Source organism: Rhopalosiphum padi, chromosome 2 (genome assembly GCF_020882245.1).
Source record: "Rhopalosiphum padi isolate XX-2018 chromosome 2, ASM2088224v1, whole genome shotgun sequence".
Lineage (NCBI taxonomy): Eukaryota > Metazoa > Arthropoda > Insecta > Hemiptera > Aphididae > Rhopalosiphum > Rhopalosiphum padi.
In genome coordinates this window covers 27549784-27577228 of record NC_083598.1, presented here as the reverse complement: position 1 = coordinate 27577228, position 27445 = coordinate 27549784, and the positions used below count along the sequence as shown (strand labels likewise).

The 27445-nt window shown below is 24.4% G+C and overlaps 1 protein-coding gene across 1 annotated transcript in view; it reads right to left on the bottom strand.

Moving 5' to 3' along the window:
• Window positions 1–27445, bottom strand: part of LOC132921354 (glutamate receptor 1-like) — a 171836-nt gene that overhangs the window by 31375 nt on the left and 113016 nt on the right. The window contains exons 4-11 of the mRNA XM_060984342.1: window positions 24407–24536; window positions 19218–19350; window positions 16716–16836; window positions 14314–14478; window positions 10733–10966; window positions 5606–5713; window positions 5183–5299; window positions 4098–4218 (exon numbers count right to left, since the gene is read on the bottom strand). Coding sequence (XP_060840325.1) covers window positions 4098–4218; window positions 5183–5299; window positions 5606–5713; window positions 10733–10966; window positions 14314–14478; window positions 16716–16836; window positions 19218–19350; window positions 24407–24536 — 1129 coding nt within the window. The remainder of the gene's footprint in view (window positions 1–4097; window positions 4219–5182; window positions 5300–5605; window positions 5714–10732; window positions 10967–14313; window positions 14479–16715; window positions 16837–19217; window positions 19351–24406; window positions 24537–27445) is intronic.

Below are 27445 nucleotides of genomic sequence, written 5' to 3'. Positions count from 1 at the left end.
TTTTAAAATTCGTTATTTAATATTTTCTTTTTTGAGATATCCCAAAGGACAAATTTATCATATCAAAACTTTAAATCATTATCTACTTAACAATAAGGATAACTTTTCTTGGAATGTGTTTTATTATCTTCAAATAATATAATATTATGCTTACACGAATGTATGACGTGCTTCTTAAAAGTTTTTCCATTTATATGTAAGATATTATATTTAAATATAAAAATCTCAGTGAAATATGATAGTTTTATGACAGCTGTATTATTTTTTTCTTTTCAAATATTTATATTAGTCATCCCAAATTCCTTACTTTTTTCTAAATTATTCATGACCTATTTTAGTATTTTTATTTTAATATTGTTAATTCCAATAGCTATTATTTTGTATCGTATAACCATGAAATAATAATTATGAAATATATCTTAAAAAAACAATAATTAAATTTAATATTTAAGTATAAAGATTAATTTTTAATTTGATTAGAATATTTTATTCAAAAATAAATAATTAAGAAATAATTTTAAAATATAAAGTTTTTTATAAATAGCTTATTAATTTCCAATGATACAAAATATCTATTATTTTAACTTAAAAATTATTGATCTTTTATTATTTTACACAAGAATTTTTTTTCAATAATATTTAATTTAAAAAATAATATATATATCTATTTATGTAAGATGAAATAAAAGTTTAACTCTTTAAAAACAGATGGTGTTAAAACATCTGAACATTTCAAAAATTATATGTCAAATAATGATTGGCTCTATAATAAAATGAATACCAATACAACATAAAACGTTTATTAATCATAATTAAAAGAGAAGTTATCAGAATAAATAAATTGAAAAAAAAAAAACTAGAAATGATTTATTAAGTACTTAGTTTAAAATAAATGGTTTACTAATAAAAAAAGTGTGCCTATTAACTTCGTCGTAAAATTAAAAGATGGAATAACGCATCAAAAAACGCAATAAAATACAAATATTACTCATAATAACTAAGTAATCATGTACCTGTGACACGTTCTTTATATTAAAAATCGATCAATAAAAAATATTAATACTACAAAAATGCTTTTATAATTGAAATAATTAAGAGAGATGCTATTTAAATAGTTAAATATGTTTTCTTCGTATATTAGCTCAGTATAAACATGGTTCCGTCTTTTGTCGAGTTATTTATATTATTTTTCTTATGGACAGATTATGTTCACCTGCATCCAACTTACCAAATTTAGCGTCAGTTAAACTTTGTTCTAACTTTGAAAAGTTTATACTTTTCCATATTGTCGCAAAATGTATTTACTGGTTATGTAGCTCTTTTTCCACCTAATGCGGATTACTTCGAAGCGTTTGGATAGGTTGTTAATTTCGAAGATATCCGATTTTTTTATTGAATTTGTAATGTGAAGATGTAAACAGCCTTGAACCAATAATTTAGTTAAGATTGGTATCATACATTTAAGTAATCAAATAATACTTTACAAGTAAAGTACTTGTAAAGTATGAAGTATAGTATCAATATTTATAATTTTTTTTAAGTCAGAACAAAGCTTGACTGAATCAAAATTTAAATATTCAAATGCAAGTAAAAATATCTATCCAAAATAAAAATAATAAAGAATTTACTATAGACTGAACGATATAGGTACGTAAGAAACCAATATATAATAGAAAATGAGTTGATATATTTAAAGGGCATCTCTCGTTATGTTTTAAATTCTAAACAAAACAATGCCTGTAATGATTTGTGTAATTTTAGTGAGTAAACACTAAACATATATACACATCGATATTCAACTTTGAAAACATTTCTGATAAAAATTAAATTCCTTTAGTTAGTACTTTTTAGAAATAGATGTTAGGAATTCTCAGTATTTTTCAAAATAATCTGGGAAAGCAATCAAATATTAAGGAAAAGCCGTGCATTTTTGCATATACCTAGTTTTCGACAAAATCGATTTTGTTTTTATATTATAACTCAAATTTTAAGCGTGATTAAATCAATAGTTTTTGTGGGCATCTACAGTTTAAATTATTTATACCTATGTAAAATAACGCAAATACGAAGTTCCTCGAAAGTTTTTAGTATATCCAATTAAAAATATTTAAGATACACTGATCAAATATCTTTTATAAGCATATGAAGTTAATTCATTATTTTATTGTTAAAAATCTATTAAGTATTAAAATTGTATTGCCAGATTTGAAAATTTAATACAATACTTTTCATAAATAATTAATACTGGAATCAAAAGTTCTGAGAAATTGTAGTTGTTAGATTAAATTCAATATTTAAACAAAGAATAACAATAATAATTATTTTTTTGTTATTTAAAAATAGATTTTATGAGTATTAAAAACTTTTACAGATATTATTATATATTGTAGACACACTCACATTTTCAAAACATTTAAATTGTATGCTATTAACTATTTATAATTTTACCATATTACTTGTATATAATAAAATATATAACTATAATAAATATTATAGTATATTTATATGATGTTATACTGATTCAGCTTAAATTCATTTTTTGTATGCAATAATTAATTATTGAATTAAAATTTAACACATCCAATATCATGACCTACTTAATAAACGAGGTACACTCGACTTCTTATGTAAATTGTACAGTAAATAAAGTAGTTACACCTACATTAACAATTTTTATCGATTGATTTTTAGAAATTATAAATATAACATTTTGTAATTTAAATTTTATATTTTTTCCCAATATTTTGGTATAATTTATTTAAGTTTCTGGATCAAATTACGCTAAATATAATACACCGGATCAAATGGTATAGAAAAGTGTATATAATATTATACTCAAACATTTGAAATTCAATTGATTATAAAAACGTATGTATTATATTACTTATCATTTATCAGTCAGACTACACTTTAATACTCAGGCGCATGTCTAGGGGGGGGGGTGTTCAATCCCTCCCTCCACCCCCGAACAAATTTCTACGCATGCTCCGTAATATTAATATTAACCTTCCATATTAAGGTTATTTCGATGCGTTTATTACATATCGCTGTACAATGAAGTATTAAGTTTTCAACCCGTGGCATATCGCAATAAAAACAGATTGATTTATATGACGTTCACCATCGCGTTATGTTCTTAATCGCATTAATGCATGTGGTTTAGTTAAAGTTTCGTTAGTGTTTATAGTTCTGTTTATCGTGAAACAAACAAGCAAAAAATAATCTCACTAAGCTGACCCACTAACCATTTAAGTTCTATAGGTATCCATGTTTAAAATTATCTATAGGATACAAACAATTAAATAATAATTTATTTTACAGCTTAACATTCAAGTATAATTAAATTAAAAAATTAACTGTTTTTTTTTTTTTTTTAGTTATAGCTGGTTGTAATAATATAAATATAATTGTAATTAGGTAATAATTTCAAACATTGTCCATCAATGGATTGTTTTTAAAATCAATAACTAATAAATAAACAGTGAAATATAACATAATACACACATTTATTTTTATTCAATCATATTATGATAATTTATAAAATATTTAAAAATTATATGTATTCGTAATTTATAATATATTTAATTTTATGTTTAATTATTAACATTCGAAATAACCTAATAATGGACAATGTCAGTGTTTTAATTTCACTATTTAAAATTAATTACATGATTGTTGACTTTAATTATAAAAGTCAATGCTTTTCCTCGTATATATTTATGGAATAAAATACATAACCTAAAACGCAATCAAATATTAAATACGAAAAAGTTTAAAAATTATACTTCAGAACCAAATCAAATCAATAATCAAGAAAATTTATTAAATTTGTATTAGTATATTTATATCGAACGAGACCTACGGAATGTAGTTTTTGTTATCCCAATATAATTTTTTAACATTAAAATTACAAAAATACCTACTTAAGAAACAATTTATAGTTATAGACTTATAGTTTTATTTTAATTATTGCTCACTAAAATAAATTTAGTATTTCAATATATAATTTTCTACAATAATTAATGATAAGTTATGTGGGTATAATAGAAATACAAAAATCTATCAATACAATTATGTTTTTCTTAAGTATTACTTACATTTCACTCCAATTTTATCAGCCAATAATGTAGTTAGATCCTTACAATATCCTTCAAATCTGTCATTTCCTGCTAAGGATTCTCCATACTTGGGCTTTTTAAACATGATAAATGGTTCTTCCTGTAAAATGTATAATAAATAACTAATTAAATCTATAAAATAAATTTTCATAAGTAATATGTAACTATTAAAGACACATTATACATAACTTATCGTTTTTAATTATTAATATAAATAAAAATAATGTTCATAATATCTTATCTATTGTGCAATACAATCAAAAATACTTTATTGATGATCATTATTAAGCTTTTCTTCGTAATATTACATTAATATATAGATAGTATTTAGTAGTAACAGTATTTATTTTGTTATAATCAAATAATAAGAAATCCAAAATAAAATCATGATAATACTAAAAATGTGTTAAGAGTTTAATACGTCACGAATAAGGTTAAAAATATTTTCCCTCTGCCGTATGCAAAATGTCAAACTTTTTACAATAAGTATGAATCATAAGGTAAATTGTACGACACATAAAGGAAACTATGGCGTATGTACAGAATACATCAACCACTACTGGTGGTTTGTCTAAAACCAATTTAAGTCTCAACTTCTAGCTTAGTAACATCAGTCTATCTCTAACACACACACTCTCTATATTTTATTCTCGCTCATCACTTGATGTTCATAAATTGATAATGTTCAAAGTTTTTAGTACGGTGATACTCGTATTTCATCCAAGCTTGGGGACCCTCCGGAACAATGCGCTATCTCAAAAGATTTACGACATTTTATCTTTTAAAATATCTGTATGCTCTTTCTTCACTTTTAACACTAATGTAGCATTCTTTTTAAGTTTATTTCTCATTGGATACTTTCAGTGTTTATAAATTTATTTAGATTTCTTACTAACTTATTACAGAGCCATATTCTCGAGTTCACATAACATTTCAAGATTTGAGTTTTAGAATAAGAGTTAAAAACAGAATTCAACATTTCAGTTTTACTAATAAGTAATAATTTGTATGTGCTACTTAAAATTTTTATAATATTAAAAATTATACTTCTTGTGTTTACTCACCATTACTGTGGCCACGATCAATGTAGCGTTACCTTTGTGTGAATGTCCCGAGGTGTGAACCCTTTCTGGTTTGCTAACAACTGTTTTGAAACCATCTGTATCCGACCATTCTGCGATCTAGATTTTTTATAACATATTAAAATATTTACGTCATACTTATATAATGATACTATAAGGTCTAAAATAGGTTAGGATGCATAAAAACAATGAATCTGTTATAAAAAAATGAATTATCCTTTACCAATTCAAATGTTTCATTATAGAGCAATTTTAAAAGTATTATTAGGACAATACAATACATTTACCAGTGTGAAATTAAAAATTAAAATACGATATCAAATAATAATCATGATTTCTGTCATAAATAAAGATCAATTATCCTTAAATATTAAAGTATATTTAAATATCTTTAAAAAATCTTACTTTTGTTATAGTACTATCAATTGTCATCTGTACAACGTGTAATGTATAATTATACCGTTTTCCATCGTCGTTAAACATTATATGTCCGGTTAGACCTTCCATTACAACCTGAGAATTAAAAAAAAAATTTTCTTATATATATGATACTGTATATTAATTAATACATCTCTTATATTTATATTGTAACATTTTTGAAAAATAAATTAATGAAAAAACTGCTTGTGAAAAATTGTATTATAATTTAATCCATTGAGGATATAATAAAAAAGCGTGAGTATTCTTTTTTTTAAAAATTCAATTAATAGGCTTGCAAAAAAAACAAATATACGAAGAGAAGAATCGAGGTTTTCGATTCATTTAACAAATTTGTAGTGTTGAAATAAACGTGACCAGCCTATAGTCTGAATAAATGGGTAGAATAGAGAATGTCGGTGAAGGGTTTGATTTATTTAACGATTTTACGCACGAGATTCTTGGAAATTAACAGTATTCCGTTTACTAGACTTTTATTTGCGTAGTATAAATAAACGATCTGTATCAACATGAAAATAGTGAGAAAAAAAACATAAAAATCAATTTTTTGAAACATAGAAAATTCATCAGGTGTATTATTATACTTTAAAATATAAATTTACGATTAACCTTAACATAGTAATAGTTTATAAGAGGAATGACTATGAATCTAACTAAACTAGCAGTGATACTCCGTATGGGGCTATTGTCTGATATATTTAATTAGTTTAACGAGTCATTAAGCAGTTTAACAAATTAGTTTATGGAGTTCGTAAATTCTGTGGCAGATATTGGAACACATGACTTATACACCAACAGATCCTTTTAGTAGGTATTTAAATCATTTTGAGATTAATCGTGAAACGACTGAAACAATTAGCTAATTTAAATCAATGGCAATAATACATTATAATTTTAGTTTAAATTGTTATTATTATATTTGGATTAAAAGATAGTCAGCCATTTTATTACTGATTTATATACTCTTATAATTATTCGTTTTATTTGTTATAAATTTTATAAAATTTAAACATAGTATAAATAAAATTAAAATAAATTAAATATTTATCTTTTGAAATTTAATTAAATATAAAATACAATAAAATAATTATATTAATTTTAATAATATACAGTTTAAAAATGTTAAATTAAGTAATTATTTATAATAACAATAATGGTATACCATCTGTACAGTTAATTATAAGCATATTTGCGGTCTTCGCTGCCGCTCAGAGAAGATATGCGCTTGCGTTATTGTATAATATAATGTCGTTAATTTTATTTTTATTGATATTAATACTTTATTATTTATCCGTATACTGTGCGTATAATAAGTGAATAAGAATTCATAAATATATAAGGGAGTTGTTTATTTTCTGAGTTCCAGCAATAAACCTCTTCACCATAAATATATTTTTATGTTTCTTTAAAAGTTGAAAAAAATATTAAACATGATTTTTTTTTTATCAATTATCAACATATTACCTATACTAATGCTTCATTGATAACTTAATGCTTTTAGTACCAAACTAAAAACAATAAACAATTTTAATTCAAAAAATAATATTCTTAGTTAAATAATTTATTCTTACCCATCAATAATATGTGAAATTTATGTGACTGTGTACATAAATATATTACGTTATAATTTATCTAATGGCAAGTTTATACATTTTAATTTAATATTTATTGCTGACTTTTTTTTTAATAATTATATATTATAAGTATTAATTTTACGCAGTAAGTGAGTTGATTCCCGAGACCTATTTTATGTATTAGTTGATTTCCGGGTCATTACGAAGTATGTGCGTGCTGTTAGAAGTGTAGTCGGAAACATATATTAAATACAGGAACAATGGAACAAGGAAATCCATAACAAACCAAGAAAAACAAATTGTTTGATCGAAATGATGTCACGGTACCTATACTGGTCATCTAATTACCAGATAACAGTGTTTATGTATTTTAAATATTTTTACCTAACTACTAATTATTTTTTAATAAATAATAAATTATAATATAATACAATAAATAATTGATAACTAAAAATTGAATGATTTTCAAAATATGAAAAAACTAAAGTGAACAACATGTTTGAGAAACTTGTCAGCCAACCTTCTCATGGTGTCTCTTGGATTACGCTAATTAGGCTAAATATTTGACTAAATATTGAAAAAAATATATAATGACCCGGGAATCAATTCGTACATATACCTCTTAATGACTCGGGAATCAACTCAATGGTATCGGTGTAGGTAAACAGGTACCCAGGAATCAACTCGTACGCAGTCTAATTTTATACTTTGTATAAAATACTATTACCTGATTTTTTTTCCTAGCAGTTTACACTAAAAAAAAGTACTTATGGTGGATTTTACATGATATAACAGCTATGTTGTAGTTAATGTAGGCCTCTCACTCCCCTTTGAATCCACTACTAGATATATGTACCACTGAACCGTTACTAACGTCCTTTTAAAAGCACTGAATCAGACTAGATTATACAAATTATTGAGACATTGAGGTCTAAAAGAGAAATAGCGTAGAACCAAGAAATGTATACCATCGTACCTCAATATAAGTCAACAGTGTCGGCACAATACATTTTTGGATGTAATTTGGAAAGTACAAAGGTAAAATGTTGTAGGTTTTAGTATGTATTACTTATAACTAGTGATGTTACCAGAGTTTCTTTGGGTTAGACTGATAATTTGTTATATGAGGGAGTCTAAACTGCATTGAATGTCCCATAAGTTTGGCATACACATATACTGTGTTCAAATATATATAATTTTAAGCTATTTCAGCAACCTTCATACACATTACAATCATATTGTTTATATTCCACCTCAATTTGTCTATGGAAATTTAAAAGTGCATTCCTTGGATGGTTTGAATTTTACAGTATAATTTTTTTTTACGCGTGGAAGAATTATTAAAACGTATTGGCGATGACGTAGGCTGCAGATATGTATAATATGCACTTTGAATTTTATGCTAGTTTTATACAGTTTTGAACAAATTATTGTAATATAAAATTTAATAAAAATATAGAATATATTATAGATAAGTGTTGACGATGCATTTATAGCTATGTTATTATTTCATAAATATATTATAATGTATACAAATATAGAATGACGTCGCTCGATTTATTCCGACATAAATGCAATTTACATATTATACGCCTAAGCTACGTAATTTTGGAACATGGGAGCGACGTGTAAATACAAATTCAGGAGTTACTATTATACGTATGATATACGTAGAGAGCCGCATAGCACGTCACTCGGAGTCCGCGTGACATATCGTACCGTCTCGTTTATTGCCCGCGGCGCAAACAAGTTACACAATGTAGTGTATATATATATTATATACATACATGTATTTATATATGTATGTCTACGTGTGTGTGTACATTATACACATTTCAGGGTAGTATATACTCACGGCGATGGCGTTTACTCTTATTAGAGGGGCGTTAGGTGCAATCTTTTTACCGTACACGTGGCTCGGGGGTGGGTGGAGAGATAATAAAAGGTGACAGAGACGAATACGCAGCAAGCATCAAGGTGGCGGCGGTGACGTGAGACTCGACTACTGCGACTGCCACCCTGCCCCCCTCCTTGCCCCCCCACTACAGGCCACACGATTCATCCCCCGTCATTGTCGTCCGTATGCGGGACGTGGTGGTCGCGATGAAGATTGAACGTGTGCGACCGCGTCGTCCCGGGCGGATCGCCCCGCAATATAGGTAGGTGAATCACGGCCGGTGCTCACTAATTTCACTTAGGCGAGTGAAATTAAAAACTCTCTGCCGCCGAAAAAGAATGACGACGGTGGCAGTGCTCACAGCCGCCCCCGAGTGCTCAGAGCTCGTACATTAAACACGTTTGTATATATATACGGCAAAAGACATCACGGCGTGGTGAATGGGTGTGTGTGTGTGTGTGTGTATGGGGTGATGGAAAATAGCTGTGGGGAGGGGAAAAGGAGGGATTATGTCGCGCGGACGTTATTAACGCGACGGGACATTCAAGCCCATTTATACCACTTTGGATAACCCAACCACCGTCACTACTGCCACCATCCTTTCACGCACTTACCGTCCTTTCGTAGCATATACAAGCTCTATATTATACATATACATATTACACTATACTCGTATACGGTAATACATATTATAGGATTAATACATGAAAATAGGCCATTGGAAAGGAACGAAGAAGAACGATTTCGTAATTGAGTTTTGCCTGGACAGCGGTGGTACACACTGCTGCGCATTGCGGTACACCGAGTACTTTTCTAGGCTACATCGTGATAACTGCAGAAAAATTTAACCATTTTACGTCATCGCATTGTTTTCATTTGTATTATTTTGTTATAACTAGATACCTACGAGACGTTAGAAAACATATGATATGAACATTGAATTCCTACAAAATAACAATGACTTTTTCTAGATTCTGAAAAAAATATTGATTTATCATTAATTAGTAATAATATTTTTATTTTATTTTATGGACATTTTTAAAAGTAGAATAAATGATTAAAACAGACATAATAATTTTAAATTAAACCTAAAAAATATTATGAAGAAATTTTAACAAATATTAAACTCAGTTTATAATGGTCCTTCGGGTACAATGATTTATTTCTTTCTTGTACATAACAATCCGAAGGTTGATACATCACCGATTAGGGTACCACTTATTTATTGAGTAATTTATAAGAAATAAAATCCTTATCTTTGTCTGATATAAAAAATGTGGGACCATCCTATGTGTTCTCGCTGCCTAGGTCATAAATTATATATTATAGGTCAATAATTAATATATAAATAATATTAATGGCGTGTTTTATACATAGAGTGTAGCTCAAATTTTATTTGTGGATCGGTGATTCGAATGAAACCATATGTATTAATTTTATTATCTTACACTAATATGATGTATAAAATCGACGATTTTTATTTCAAATAATCAAAAATGTTATACGGAAACGATAAAGGTCGACTATATATTATAGATTACTCTAATCATTTAATTCAAAAATGCTGCAAACAAAATATTATTAAATTAAAAACAAAATTATAGGTAATCATGTGGTTTTTACCTTTCTTAAAAAGCGTGAAATTTTTTCACCGTGTTCCCATTGATTTCCTGAACTCCGACCGCTATTACAGTCCAAACCAAGGATTTGCGAAGACGAAATACCAGACATAGATGAATTGGCGTTTGAAAGTGTTCTCTTGGTATTCGCCTTAAACATATCTGGTTTTTTCCATAAAAGCTTGTCGAAGGTTTCTACGAGGACCAATACCGCATCGTACATAAGTGCAGCTTGTGCCTAAGTATAGAAAAAAAATGATCTATTAATGCATAACATTATAACAACTAGGAGGTCCAAAGAGATCTTTGATCGAAGTGAAAGGAAGAAGAATTTTTTCACACTTTTGTGTATGTGTGCGTGCATGTGTGTTAGAGAGAGTGTGTGTGTGTATTTGTTGGAGGATGCCAGCAATACGTCAGCCGATGACAATCCGATGCGCGGATCATGACAAATGGGCAAAAAATTAACCCGGGAGACCTTTTCATCTATAGGTCGTCGCAAACAAAAATAAACAAAAAAATATACATATACATTTATATATGTGTTTGATGTGTGTGTGTATGTACAGTTATATATGAATATAAGTATTCGCAAGGTGCAGCCATGGGTAGAGGGTGCGATACGGAGAACATTTTTGAGTGTGATTGATTTGTTGTTGTTGTTGGGGGATGAAACGGTTGAGCGGCCATGTTTGTCAGTAGGGCTTTGGCTCATGATTGATAGTGGAACATTTTCGTGCGACGCCCGATTGAGGAGAATGGAGAGACGGTATGTACAGGCAAGCACACACAAATGGAGAGAAGCGAGGAGTCCTGCAGGGTACGGAAAGCTACGTTCAATAATGCAGAAGCCACAGCGCACCGAAACACAATCACACCCATGCTCGGGACTAATTCATCAACTAAGGTTGGTTTGAAGAAGAAAAAATTGGTTTAACCTGTCAACGGACGAAAACCGACAAAAATAAAAAATATATATTTATATATATTAGCTGGAAGTCACGTAACAAATAATTGTAGTATTTCGTAATAAAACTGCATAATTTGGTCGGTTAATAGTAGCAAATATTATAATAATATGCCTTTTAAAAAATAAGCGCTTAATATCGAGGTATATGTAATAACTAAATTCAAATCAACACAAGTATGTTTGTATACAATTCTTTAAAATAGTTACATTAGAAATCAAAAATATTAACGAATTAAATATGTATAAATATGCAATTAATTATGTACACAAGTAGTAGGTACATATATCTGAATAAAATAAATATGAAATTCAATGAAAATATACTATTTAATAATTACTTCTGCACCAATTCCAATACAATATCAAAAATAAAACAATCTTAAGAAATAAACAATACCTATTTTCGTTGAAACTTATTGCCTATTTTATAGTTCCATTCAACACTATGACCACTCTACTAGCAGAATTATTTAATGCTGTGGATAATGAATCTAGGAAAGTTAGCTAGAAACATATATACCAAAAATAGGTAGGTTTTACTTTATTCTTAACATTTTTTTTTATTTTTATAAACGTATTATAGCGCTAACCAATTAGTTTTCGTATTGATCAAAAAACAATTATAAATTTAATAATATTTCATTTGTGTTTTTTTTTTTTTTTTATATAACAGTAGAATAAGTTGTTTTCAATTTGTAAATCGTTATTTTATAAGTTAATGAACAAACTATAAATACTAATGTTTAATTAAAATGTTAAATTAATTAGAACTTAATTTATTGTGTAATAACTTATTAAAATAAAAAAATAATTAGTAATAGTAATTTTGTAAAACTTAATACATTATAAACTTACAATAATTTTTAATGTTCTATATAATAGTCTGATGCACTTTAATTAATAACACCACATCACTTTTTTAATTAGTTTAATATTAAAACATATGCAGTTATATAAACAGCTATAATTTTGTATTCTATAAATATAAAAAAAAAAATTACTAAAAAACCAAAAAATAAGCCCAAGAAAACTTATAAAAGCTATAAAATTGTTTTAAAAGATTAAAAAAATAAAGCCCACTAATTTTGTTTGATTCATTACGTTTAATTAGAAGTCGATGAGTATAACTACAAATTACAGTTAGTTCAGTTTTAAGTTATATGATAATGTATGTACTTAAATTAAAAATTACGAAATAAAACGGATTAAGCACATTACGTATTTGCTATACAAATTAAAAATAATTTTTCAAATATTTGAAAGACATCTTGTAAAGAAAAAGTTATAATAAACAAAAATAAGCTATTATAAACAAAAACAAAAAAAATAATTTAAAAGCAAAATATCAATATTTCTGCTACAATACACAGTGGTCTGAAACATAATTTAGCTTTCCTAAATGAAAGTTTAAGGTTATGTCGTATAACACCATTATATATATAATTGGTTATGACTTTATGAGACATTTCGTAACCCTCCCAGTCCTAGTGGCCGAATAAACCTAACAAAAAATATATATATATATATAATTATTAAGTATTTTTTTAGTACAACAATTAAATTCCATAAATATATGTTATTATAATTTCGAATTGACCATTGTATACAAATTATTGTAAAAAACCGTATTCAAAAATTTCGATTTTCTTTGGATATGTTAATTTAGGCATAATAGATTAAATTTTCAACCACTTGTGAATCGAATTCATAAATATCTAAAATTGAAACTTAAATAATTATTATGATGATACACCATATCCTTCTTCATACTGTCATGAAAAAATATTTGATAAAAAAATATTAACTAAACATCAAGTAATTTTTGCAAGAGTGTATTTAAAAAATAAAACGCAATAGAACAAGATGTATTTGCTTACTGAGCTGATTAAAAATATTAAAGTAATATAAATGCAAAAAAAATTCCAACTTTTCTTAAAGAGAGTATTCAAAAAATATTTTATGCTTATACAAAACAATTAATTTAGCTTCTTATAAAGAAGCTTTCCCATATTGAAACACAATAAAATATGACACACTTGTATAAAGTTAAAACCAAAGAAAAACATTAATCTCGATGGAAAATGAATAACACAGTGTGAAAATACAGTGATAAATTTGTATTTATTATGACAATGAAAATAATAACACTAGAATTATTTTAATATTTACATCTCAAACTTATTTGAAAATTTTATTTAAGCTGTACATATTCCAATGGATGTAACTTTTTTTACCTTTGTTTATAATTTATAATTAGCATTTTTAATAGACCTATACTTATGTTAAAATTTTGGGGAAAACATACAAATAACTAACTGTAAGACTCAAAGTCAAATTTATTGTGATAAAAACAATTGGAATTAATTTTACATACATATTTTCATTTCATGGAAATTTATAATTAAACATTTTACTTTATTCATGTTTAAAAAGCAAACTATGTATTTCGTTTAAAATATAAAATATAATTAAATTATAATTCATACATAATATATATTGGATATATTATTATATATATATGTGCATTAAACGATATTACGATATGCTTAAAAAATTATTAATAATAATAGTTTATATTATTTATATTGTGTAGGTATTAAATATTAAATTCATACCGAAATTGTGTCCTTTCCCGCTCCAGGTGAAGTGATGGGATCTAAGTTTTTCCATTCAGATAGAAAATGTTTAACTGACCATTGATTCATATCCAATAGTCTAAATCCAGTTATATTTATAGCACCATATTCAATAACTTCTGTCTCCCAATGATCATCCATTATCTAACAAAAGACAATACATAATAAACTATTATTAGCTTTAATTACAAACAACATATCTGTATATAGTCATATTAGTTATACATATCAAATAAAATAATACTAAAGAAAATTAATTAAAAAATTAAAAATACATTATTTATGTGTGTACCTAATGCTAACTACATTTAATTATATCAAACTGTTTTTATTTAAAATATAGTTATTTAAATAATAAAACACTATTTTTGAGTTAATATTACTTAAAATGCGTTGTGTGCAATACAAATATTTAAGGAAATCAAAAAAATTGACAACTTGATGTGTGTAATGTGTATATAAAGTAAATATACAAAATTAATAAGATTAAGTGATCATTATTTTGTATTTTTGGATAGGTTACTAAAAGACAGATTTATATAGAACCAAAAATAACCAGTTTAGAGGTCCAAAAACTTTAAAGTATTGGGATCTAAAATCTATCTAGAATCTAAATTAAATATTTTCAAATAATCGAAACCGAAAACCGTATTTTTAAATTTATAACTAAACCATTAACCTTTAATTTATATTTTTCAAAAACTAGGATCAAAACTTTTAATAAAAAATATACATTTGAACTAGAATCGGAACTGTAAAAAACAAAAAGACCTTGCTGCAAGTATATAACTGAATAAGTGCACGCAATTTGTATGGATTACCATATAGGTACACGATTGAGTCTCGTCGTGACGTATATGTCCCGGTAATTTTTTCAATACATATTTTTATAACGTAATAAAAAAAATTAGAAATATTTAGTACTTTACCAATGAATTGTATTTTGAATGAAAAAGTTCAGTTTTGAGTACAATATTATATGTATGTATTAATTTATAACCGATGTATATTGTTTTCAATATATCCTATAGTTAAAGGTATCTAAAATTAATTTTGTTTATTATTACAATATTTCTTTTTAAGTATGGAAAGGAAAATAATTATTAATAAATGGATTTAAACTTCTCCTTTACACGTAAATTTGTCAACGAAAATGTTTGTCTTTTGACGGAAACTTTAAAGAACACGTTCGCGTAATTAATTAATTTAACACCCCCAACCTATTTCATTAATATGGAATCACTAACTTCACGGATACCTTGTAATTAATCAGTAGTGATTCTACGTAACAAAGATAAACTCAAGTGATAGAACACGATGGAATTTTAGGGAAACTCTAAAATTAAATTAAACTTGAATGTAATGAATTGATTGCTGCACTATAGTATGCCAGAAACCTAGGGTAGGCTATTACTATTTAACTTTAGAATTACCTACATGAATTCAAATCTCAACTTTGATAAATTAAGAGATTTTTTTTCATATAAAACCTTGAAAGTTAGAATTTAAATTTTATTCAAATGTCAAAGCATAAATTGTATTACAATAAATTGAAAAGTAGGTATGTATAATATAATATGGTACCTATTTAATTTTCTTTAAATGTAATACTTAACGTAAGTATACCTACAGTCTACACTTTATGATTATTATTTTTAATGTATACAAATATACATTTTTTTTCATTAACATATTTAAGAATCTTTCATAATTAATTTCTTATATTTTTCTAATATACTAGTATTATCTTATAATAAATGGAAAAAATATCTAATAGCGATCCGACGAAAAGTTGTAAGTGAATCCATTAACGATGTCCTAGTAAAAAATTAAAATATGAAAATCTGATGACAGAACATAAAATCATTAAATTTATATACGAGTATGGTATCCATTATCCAAAAAATATAACAAATCAAAAAACAACTTCAGTTTTAATAGAAAAAAACCTACAGCTAAAAAAATGAAAAAATTATGCACTAAAATCCACTATGACATCATTATTTAATGCTACTCAATGGAACCATTTTCAAAATTAGACATTCAATTAGTAAAAAGTTCCATTAAAGATCTTTGCTGTAATATAATTATATAAAATAATGTAAGTACTAATTACTTTTATTATTTCCATAAAGATAAATTAAATAATTCCTAAGACATATTCATCTTAAATAGACCAAGAATTTTAACTATATACATATTTAATTAACCATTTAAAAATTATTTATGCCTGTTATATAATATATATATATGTATTATATATACACAAATTTTTAAATTTCATATATATTTATATGGATATTATAAAATAACTTAAATATAAAATACATGATACTTTATATTAAACTATGTTTTTAATTGATAATTTAATTAATATTTACCAATCCACTGAGTAAATAATGATAGGTCCTTTTTCCCAATTGAATATCTTTTACATGTGACACAACAATTTGCTTAGCCATAAGTGTTGGACAATCAAGCACAATTCTTTTATTACCCCATCTGCAAATAATTTAAAAAAAATACAAGTTAAAACAATGGCATGACAAATAAGAAAAAAAACTTTTATACATTTCACGATTATCTATAGTAATTTAATTTTAACAACTGAATTTTTTTTTTGTTATTATTATTAATCAAAACCATGATATTTTTTCCTTTTATATTTTTCACAGACACACAAAAAACCACGTAAGTGGTTTGGTCTGTAGAATCGAATCGATTAAAAAAAAGAGGGATGATTTCTGTATATACTTTACATATTTTATATGCAAAGCACGATACACAGTTGGCTGATGAATTGGGTCAGAGGGCTGAGTCGGGATGGAAAAAATCGCTGAGAAACCAATTCAGCACATGATGTAGTGTTAAATCGACCAAAATGCATGCACAAAAAATTCAAGTTCTCTAATAAACATAGGTATTTCACGCTTATGTTTTGATTTTGTGTACCTCTATAGTAATTTAGACGTTAAGGTGTAGTATATATTACGGTAACTATAGCTTCATGTAAACTAAAGTATTTCAAAATTTAAATTATATGATATTACTTTTTGTCTCAATGATTTTAATTCCTCGGTAAAACTACTATTTTTATAAGAAAATAATGTTTAAAATGTTTAATATTATTTTGTATGGTTTAAAAAATAAAATTTATAATTTATAATACATATTTAATTTTGTAAACGTGTTTGATCCAAACAAACAAACATTTAATAAAAAATAATATTGAAAATATTTTTTATAACTATTTCGACATGGTTTAAAGTATAATCTTACTTTACATTTTTTATATTGAATTGTAGATTTGTTTAAATTTAATTTATAGCACTTAATATAAGAATATAACAAAAATACACAAGCCTAAATAACATTTTTTTCTTTTTACTTGCCTTTATAATACATTTTTCATTTGGGATTGTACTTAAATAAAAACTAATATGTCAAAATAAATTGCCTAATAATTATTAATAATTATAAATATACACTAATACTCTTAGCATGAAGGATTTCAATACTTAGCATACCTAAATAACAAATACAAAAGTTATTTAAATATACGGATTCTAAACGTTTTAATAATTTTAAAAATATATTCTACATTTTTATTAAGTTAATTGTAATATACTATAAATTTAATAAATCTTTAAGTAAATACACATACTATTTTTAAATTATGCATCAACAATAATTTATTGATTTATGAAATGCTGTACAAAACCAATACAATATAGTTATAATATTAGATTTTTTATAAATAAATATAATCATTAATCATAAAAATAAAATATAATAATAAGTATGATTCTTGTAACCCATCAATGTCAATTAGAGCTCAACAGATTCTTGCATTATATTATTAGCAGTACTTTAAACATTAATATACATGGAATTATATCTCACATTTTAAGTTTTTAAACTAATAGGTTTAGAACACCTTATATCCCTGTTGTGTCCGACCTTTAATTACAAGTACATACATAGTTACGATTGTTTATATAAATAAATATTTATTTATAGTCTGTAGTTACTGTAAATAGTTACAATTATTTGTATAAAGATGTTAAATTACGATTATTGATATTAAGATAATTACTCATCCATATAGTTAATCTACATATAGTTAACATAAATAATTTAATAACGTTTCTATCGGAAAAAATACCGTAGTAAAAAATTAAGGTTACAACATTTTCTTTTTAAATTTTATATAGAATTATAGTTTCTTATTTTGTATTAAAGTACTTTAAGAATCGAGAATTTAGCATACTCACAAAATAAGCTTTCTTAACTCGTTTAATATCCATAATTTAATAGCATTAAAATACTTAAAGTTAATTTTATTAATATACATATGTCATATTGTATATATATTATATATTGTGTTATGTAGATTTTTATATGTATATTGTATATATAATAATACACGGTAATATCATAGATAGGTACTTATACAATAAAATATTATATGTATTAGTGTACTAAGTATAAATTTATACTTATTTGTATTATATTCAGATTTAAAACATTCATAGTTAATTAAAAACTAAAAAACTTCTTATTTTTTCTTTCTCTTAATTTATTTACCTGTTTTCGCAATAATTTTATCATAAAACATAATAAATCATACCAATATGATATATATGTATTATAGTAAATTATTGTAAATTGGTGGGCATAATTATTTTTTTTTAAAACGTACAAACATTTCAATGTTACTAGTTAATAAGTTAAATGTTTATCTGGTGGTAAAATGGTGGAGAAATAGAAAGATAATTTTAAAGTAATTATCATCTCATTTAATATAACTTCTATTAGAATTATGATAAAGGTCTAATATAATATAAATCACAGTATTGATAATATATAATTATTCATTTTACCTGTTCACTCGTTCTACTTGGTGAATAAAATTTAAAGCGTCTGATACATTTTGAATACGTTTGACCATGTCCACTTTAAGACTATTTGGTCCAAGGTCTAAAGCTTCATACAACTGCTGCAAACGTAAAAGTCCTGAAAAATAACAATTAAAATTATATTATATATTTATTTATTTATTTAAACTAACGAATATGGTACATGATCCAAGTTATGTAAAATATAGTTATTCATTCATATCCCCTTACCATACAAAAACTCATTAGTGTTGTCTTGGCGTTTCACTTTTTAAATTATCTATTTCAGATTTCTCGCCTGAGGTTACGAACATTTCACAAACACAAAGGATTGAAACCATTCCCAAAGAGGGGAACTACAATGATGACTAAATAGGGCAGTGGTTTTAACATACAGAGGAGACAACTCTACGAACGCATTTGTTATATATATCTAATATCTATATTTGCATTTCAAACAAATTTTATCACCCTTGAGCGCACAATATCTTCAAACATTTACTACTTGTTTGACGTTTAGATTTTACCTACGCACAAGTACCTATATAAATATATCTTACGAATACTTAAATACACTTATGTAAAAAAATATATCTAAAAAGCTGGTATAAATAAAAAATTATGTTAGTTAAAAAAAAACCAAGAAAAATCCCAAATTATGTACAATATATAAATTAAAATAAATATTTTTAAAGGGTTCATACATTTGATGCACTCGAATAGCATCCCAACAAAATAAACATAAATTGGAAGTTCAAATTACATGCCATCTCTTAAAAGGGTCTGTCCGAATCGCACGCCGTATATAATTTGAATTATCACAATATTATATATATATATATTACATATATATATATATTATAAATACTATACATATAACATTTTATTTAAACTTATGAAACCTTCAATTCAATTTTTTCAAAATAAAATGAAAAATAAAAAATAAGAATTTGAACATTCCAATTTATGCTTTTTTTTTGGCATGCAATTCAGATGCACCGAAAATTATTACTATACGTCACTATTTTTTTTTTCTATAAACAGAAAAATCAAAAAAAAATGTTTGTAAATGCTGTCACTAGTTTATTAATGAGTATGAACAACTTGAAATCAAATTTATCACCAACAATAATGTACGATCTTTTAAAATGCAATAATAAAATGAATCTGTTTTTATTTAGGATAGAGCATAAGGAGAAAAATGCAATCAATAGATTTACGCAAATATTTAAACAGAAAATGTAATATTTTTAAAATTAGTTTTCGGACTGTCATTCTTAAATCCAAATTATGTATGTTTTACAAACGATATCATAGCAATTTAACCTGGTGATGATAGATTACGTGCATTCTGTGACTATTACTTAAAAACTTATGTGACAGCTAACAGTTAATATAGTTAATTGAGTTAAATTGTCGAATTCTACAATTCGCTCAACTTATATTTTGAATTACACTGCTGAATAACATATTATTCTACTCTCCAAGTTATAATATATTTCAACTATTTGATTTTTTAGTACAGCGTGATCTATATGTAAAAATGTGTAGTTCAAATTTAAATAATAGGCATCGGGAAATATTATACAAAGTGAAATTTAAAAGTATAGCGATGACGTAATTGGCAATTATAAAAAATAGAATTAAGTAAAATAATTTATGTAAAAAAAATTAATATACCTATACATAAAGTATTTTTTGAAAGAAAAGTAAATAAAAATAAATAAATATATATTCAGTTAGTTAGTACAATATAATATGACATTGAAGATGACAATAAAATAAATTAGAAATTATAATCAAAATAATGAAATATAATAAAATTATATAATACCTAGCTAATTTTATAATTGAAACATTTAAAAATGTAATATGTAATTCAAAAATATAACAATTATGCCAGTAAAAAAAATAAGTTTCTTCTATCAAACCTATAAGTTTACAAAAGGGAAATATAAAATGTAAATTAGTAAAATTACATAACACTAAATGTCTAAATATTATGATAAGTAAAATTATATAAGATATGTAATTCGAACAGCGACCTTCTAACAGATGACATGCAATTCGGATGCAGCCCAAGTAATACATCAAAATAAACACAAATATCATACATTTTAAATAAGTAAAAAACATTTTATTTTTATTGACACCATCGCGCAAAAAAAATAAAAATAGAAACATAATCATGACAATATATGTTATACGGAAAGTATGAATCAGGGTATTCTATAAAATTCTCAGTAATTCTTAACTTATCACACATACAAACTGAAAGTTAAACATAGTTAAACATTATACCCAAATACAAAATTTTATAGCTGATAACGCTATTAAAACTAAACAATATGAAAATTATAACTTCATATTGTCATATTATTAATAATATCAGGAATACATAAAACAATAAATTTTAACTAATACTTTAGAATTTAGATTAAAAGTTATTAATATTTAGTATTTAAACAATGGCATATAATATTTATCAATGGATCCCAAAATTATAGGATGATAAAAAATATGTATGTATTTTTTTTATCATGGAAATAATATATATATAAATTAATCAGATTCTTAAAATTTGTAATTTTATCAAAATTTATAAAACCAAAACATATATAAAAAGAACAATATTAATTACCATTTTCAAACATTTTTTTGAAACTGTACATATTAAAATAAATATAATCTTGATAGAGCTTTGATAAAAGTTTAATTTAATTTTATAGAATTGAAAATTCAATTTAAAATGAAGAATAAACGTCAGAAACAGATCAATTTTTAAATGTTAACTATTCCCACATAAATGTAAACGAAATAAATTACACCTTTCTATTTTTTTTTAGTAAAAAATTACTTAAAAGGACAATACCAAATCTTTATTGTTTCTTTACTTAGTTTTGAACAAGCACATTCCACAGTAAATGGTTATTAAAAATAAAAGAACACTCTCCATTAGCGAGTATTATTTTTTATTTTACACATAAAGAGGTCTTTTGTTTCCTATGAAGACTTTTACGCATAAATTCGCTTTTGTCTTCACATTTTAATGTCATTTTCTTTCAATGCTTTAGTATTTAATCGATTTTTAATTTGAGTTATTTCAACTAAATGATAGGGTGGCCTAATATTTTGTAAATTTAACGATTGGAAATATAAAAATAACATCTCTATAATTCGTATACTATTAACTATATCTTATAATATATTAAAAAATTGTACATATTCTATGATACTTGAAAATTAATTTAATTAATAAGAATAATATTCAAAAAATTTGTAAATTGAAAAAAAAACAAAAGAAAATACGTGATTTTTACTCAAAATTAATTTTGGTTTTTGGTATTATTTTTTAGTATTTTAAATATTCACCAAATATTTATTTTATCATTTTCAATACATAATAAAATTTTCAAAAATATATGTATGTATAAATATATATTATAATAACTAAATACTAATAATTTAATAAATGCAATTTTCGAAAAAATTATATAAACCTATAATTATAGTAATAAAAATAAAATAAATTACTTTAATAGCTATATCAAAAATATGTCACAAAATAAACTTAATGATATAGGCTGACAGATTTTCTCCGTTCAGAATCATTTTTCGTACACAATGATATATCATTGGATTCAAATTAACACACCCATAATTAATAATGGCCCACACTTATCGCGCTTTCCAATTTTTCCACTATTATTTATTTAAAAGTTATGGGACTTTTTTTGCTTTTGAACTCCCAAAATACCAACTACTAACTATATTTAATTTTCTATCAGTATACGCCCCAAAATTTGAAATTTTAAAAGTTTAAATTGCCCCAATAGATGATAATTAACAGAAAAAAATACACACATCATTGCAAAATCGATACATTCATTACTCTGCTTAGAACTTAAAATATTTATTTATTGCCTATAATATTCCATACAATTTTAAATGATTTATATTGATTCGTATGATTTAAAACATACTAAGAATCACTTAATTTTTAAGATGAAAAAAAACTTAAGTTGTTTAAAACAAAAATGGGTGTAATTCATAAGCATTTGGTTTTACTACGCATGCATGGAAAAAAAGGTTATACATTTGAATTTTCATGAAATGAATACAATTAATTCCTTTACAATGAACCAATCTCGAATCAAATTAAAGGTCATCTGGCAAAAATTATTTAGTGTTACCTTAGACTGTGATTTGATTCCATACCTACGTTAATATATCAAAAGTTGCCATCAATATTATTTTGTAATCAATTGATGTGCTTTATATCGGTGTATAATGGGAAATAGAAATAAAAACATTTAGATTCGCATCTTAAAGGATTGTATTCTGTTACCCTTACTTTTTATTCAAACTGATTAACCATTTCAATGTCCTCTAGCTAAAACTCTTTATTCCAAAGAGTATTAATAATGCATCCAAAGAAATTTAAATGACAAAATGAATGAAACTTTTTTAGAAAAGAAATATTTAAATTAAATAGGATATGAAAGGACTTTTAAAATAAACTCTAAATTTCGGTACTGTTACTTAAACGTATTTTATACCTACTACTATGTTAAGACAGAAGATTTTATCAAACATTTTATTTTAAAGTTTAATTTAGAAACACTACGAAGTAAAATGTTCATAAATACGTAATATTAAATAGGCACCTACCTAAAAAATCTATTAATTTATTTATGTTATAGTTACTATCTAATAAACTCTAAATAAAACAAAAGTCACTAAAGAGTAAAGAGTTGCCATTCATAATAATTATATATAAATAGATTTGGAGGATTGAAAAAATAAAAATATTCTAATATTTTTAAAATCTAAAGTAACTAGATGAAAATCTGGGTAATAAACCTTCAAATTATCACATAAAAAATTATATTTTTGATCATGTATAATAAAAATAATAAAAATGTAAATAAATAATTATTTTGTTTTTAAATCTTAATATATACAAGTATTAGTAATATATAATTATATGAAAAGTTTAAATATAATGTATTCCAAAGGTAATCAAAAAAATATTCATTATTTTCTATTAATTCAGGCCATTTGTTATGGTGACAATAAAATGTTAAAAATCATCTTATTATTAGATTAAATTAAAAATTAATTAATTAATAGTTAATCAATATCGAAGTAAATATAAATATAAATTTACTTACCATCATGTGAGTCATACATATAAATTATATTGGTCCAACCATAATATCGAACGGTATCCAATATGGCACGGTGGTAGTCTGGTCTAAGGCTGACCGCATAGTCTAACATCCCCGATGAGGGTGACAATACCTAAAAAAATTATAACAATAATAATTAACACTTTATTTTTAAAATAAATGTAACTAATATATATTTCTCAATTATATCAATAAATTATTATGTAAATTATGCAGTTTGGTGTATATACCTCTCTCTAAATACATGTGATGTATACGTTTTATAATTCCAAAAATTTGTTTTATCATTAACGATAATAGTAAATAAAACATTAATCATTTAAATACAGTAGGTTTTCTATCTATTAACAATTCACGATACTTAAAATATCTTCTTTATAGGCAACATTTTACATAATATTTTCATCAAATGATCGGTTTAGTAATTGCAAAGAATATAACTTGTAGAAAATTTCAAGAAACCTTTGGAAATCGTCAGGAATGACAGAAAATATCGAAAAATATACGTCAATTTAGTAATCAATTACATACTATCTGCTAAAAATCATTAAGTTAATTAATTAATGCTAAGTACCAATTAAACAATCAAATTATTTGATCAAATACAATCCATAAAGTACAGTTATAAGAGAAAAACTAAGTAACTAATTTTACAAGTAAATATTAAGTTAATATTTTTTTTTATAAAATATAGTTTTTGGGCCACTGTTTTTTTTTAACCTTAATGTTGCCGAATTTCAAAATTATATTTAATAATATTATTAATAAATAATAAGTAATAAATAAACGTATTACTATGTACGCTTTACAAGATAATTAAAATATTTTATTTTGATGAATTATCGAAGGTCCATTAAAAATTACTTGCAATAACGTCCCATGTCCAGTGAAAGACCGTTCCTAGGAACGTTCCAGGAATACCAACCCTAATTATATATTTTTTATAAATAAACATCTTGGCTATATACTGGAATGATAAATTTCTATCTATATTAAAGTTTCTTGTTTAAAATTAGATCTTTGGTACTTTTGAGAGGTCAAATTTAAAAATTCTCTGTACTGTTTCAGTACTTAGGTACTTCAATTTATTTTTTCAGAAAAACAAAAATAAGTTTAAGGAAAAGCTTGAATTTTTACACAAAATCAGATTTTTTGTTGTTTTAATACAGGAGAAATAATAACCCTAGAGATATGACATTTTCACTAAATATTTATATTAGCATTTATTAAACATGAAATCATTTTTTTTAAATATTTTTATTTTTCTATATTATTTATAGTTATTTGAAATGTTTGGCTTTGTATACTTTTTTTTTTGATTTATGTATGATAACATTTTTGTTTGTGAGTTATAAAAATATAGACAATTTTTTTAAATTTATTTAATTTTAAAGTGTTCCTGACAGTGTCATCTAACTTATTGATAATATTAATTAACATTTTAGCAGTTTAACAATTGATAATACAGACAATTTAATATAGGGTAGTAACTATAGTTAGTTTCTGCTATACCATATATTTTAACATAGTCATATTTTAATTTTTATATATATAACCAGTCAAGGTGACAATTGTAATAAATTTATTAAAATTTTCAATTTTACAAGTATATAAGTTTATTTTATGAAAATTAAAAAAATAAAACTATGTTAAATCACAATACATTTTGAGTGATTAAAGTTAATTCATATTTCGACAACACCATCGGATATTCATAATAGTTTAACTTTAACCAATTTTTATTATCTATCTATGATTCATAAAATATTGATTTTTTTTTTTATTTTAAATACATGCAATTGAATAAAAATTATCTACCTTCCTTAAGCATAGCTTGTGTTACTATTTAAATAATATTTGTAAATTTACAATTTAATTATTTATCAATGATTATATACTAATTATAAACAATACAAATATACAAAAGATACAGTAAATTATGATTGATAGTAGAAACACTAGAAACTTAAAACATACAACTTAAGTTATCGTTTTCTATATAAGGTATAATTTTCAAAATATTTGAACTCTTTTTGAGATACAATTTAAATTAAACATTTTTATTTTAGTCAAATTAATTTTTTTATGAATGTTTAAATGAATTTATATTTTTACAACATTGTATATATAATTCAATAACAAATAACCGTAGATAGATACTCTCTATGAGCTATTTATAGTCTGTTATAAACATGTTTAAAATGATATTACACATAATATATAATAATTATAATTATAATTGTATTTTCGTATCTGTATACCGATATATATAATTATATGTGAAAAATACAAAGTACCTACGTTTTAGTGTTTTACTTCAGATAATTCACATTGATCTTGTAAAAATGATGCGTAACTTACAATACTTGCATGGCGGTTTATTTGAATAAGTATTACAAGAAATATCTTGTTAACAGAAATGAATTTATTTCAATATTTTTATCACCATTACTTATCAACATAAAAAAAGTGAATACCCATGAATTTTTTTTTCAATATACAATTGATTATAAATTTATGCTATTTAAACATATTAAGTATAGATAAAGTAAGTCTTTTCAGTAAAAAAAATGTATTATGTTATTGTCAACATTAATCTCAACTAGTTTTATTTCCAAGTATAACTTAAATTTAAAAGCATTTGGTTTGCGACTTTCGTAGTATAATTATAATATTATATTATACAATGTAAATTATAAAGTATACATAGTTGTTTGTTTATTTATAAAAATTAATAGTGTAGATGATTGATTTAATAAATTCAGAATAAAATAGAGTAAGCTACTGAAATAGCTAAATATTTTATAGTTTACAATAGAAAATAATCGTATTTCTTTAAAGGTTTTAATGATATTACTATAATTTAAAAATTATTTATCTATAGGAACTTTACATTTTTCGCCATTGCGTACCTATTATTATTTTCTATATACCTACACAATGACATTTTTCAAAATATTTGGACTTATTTTAAGCTATTAATACCATAAACATATTTATAATTTACACCATTATATAATA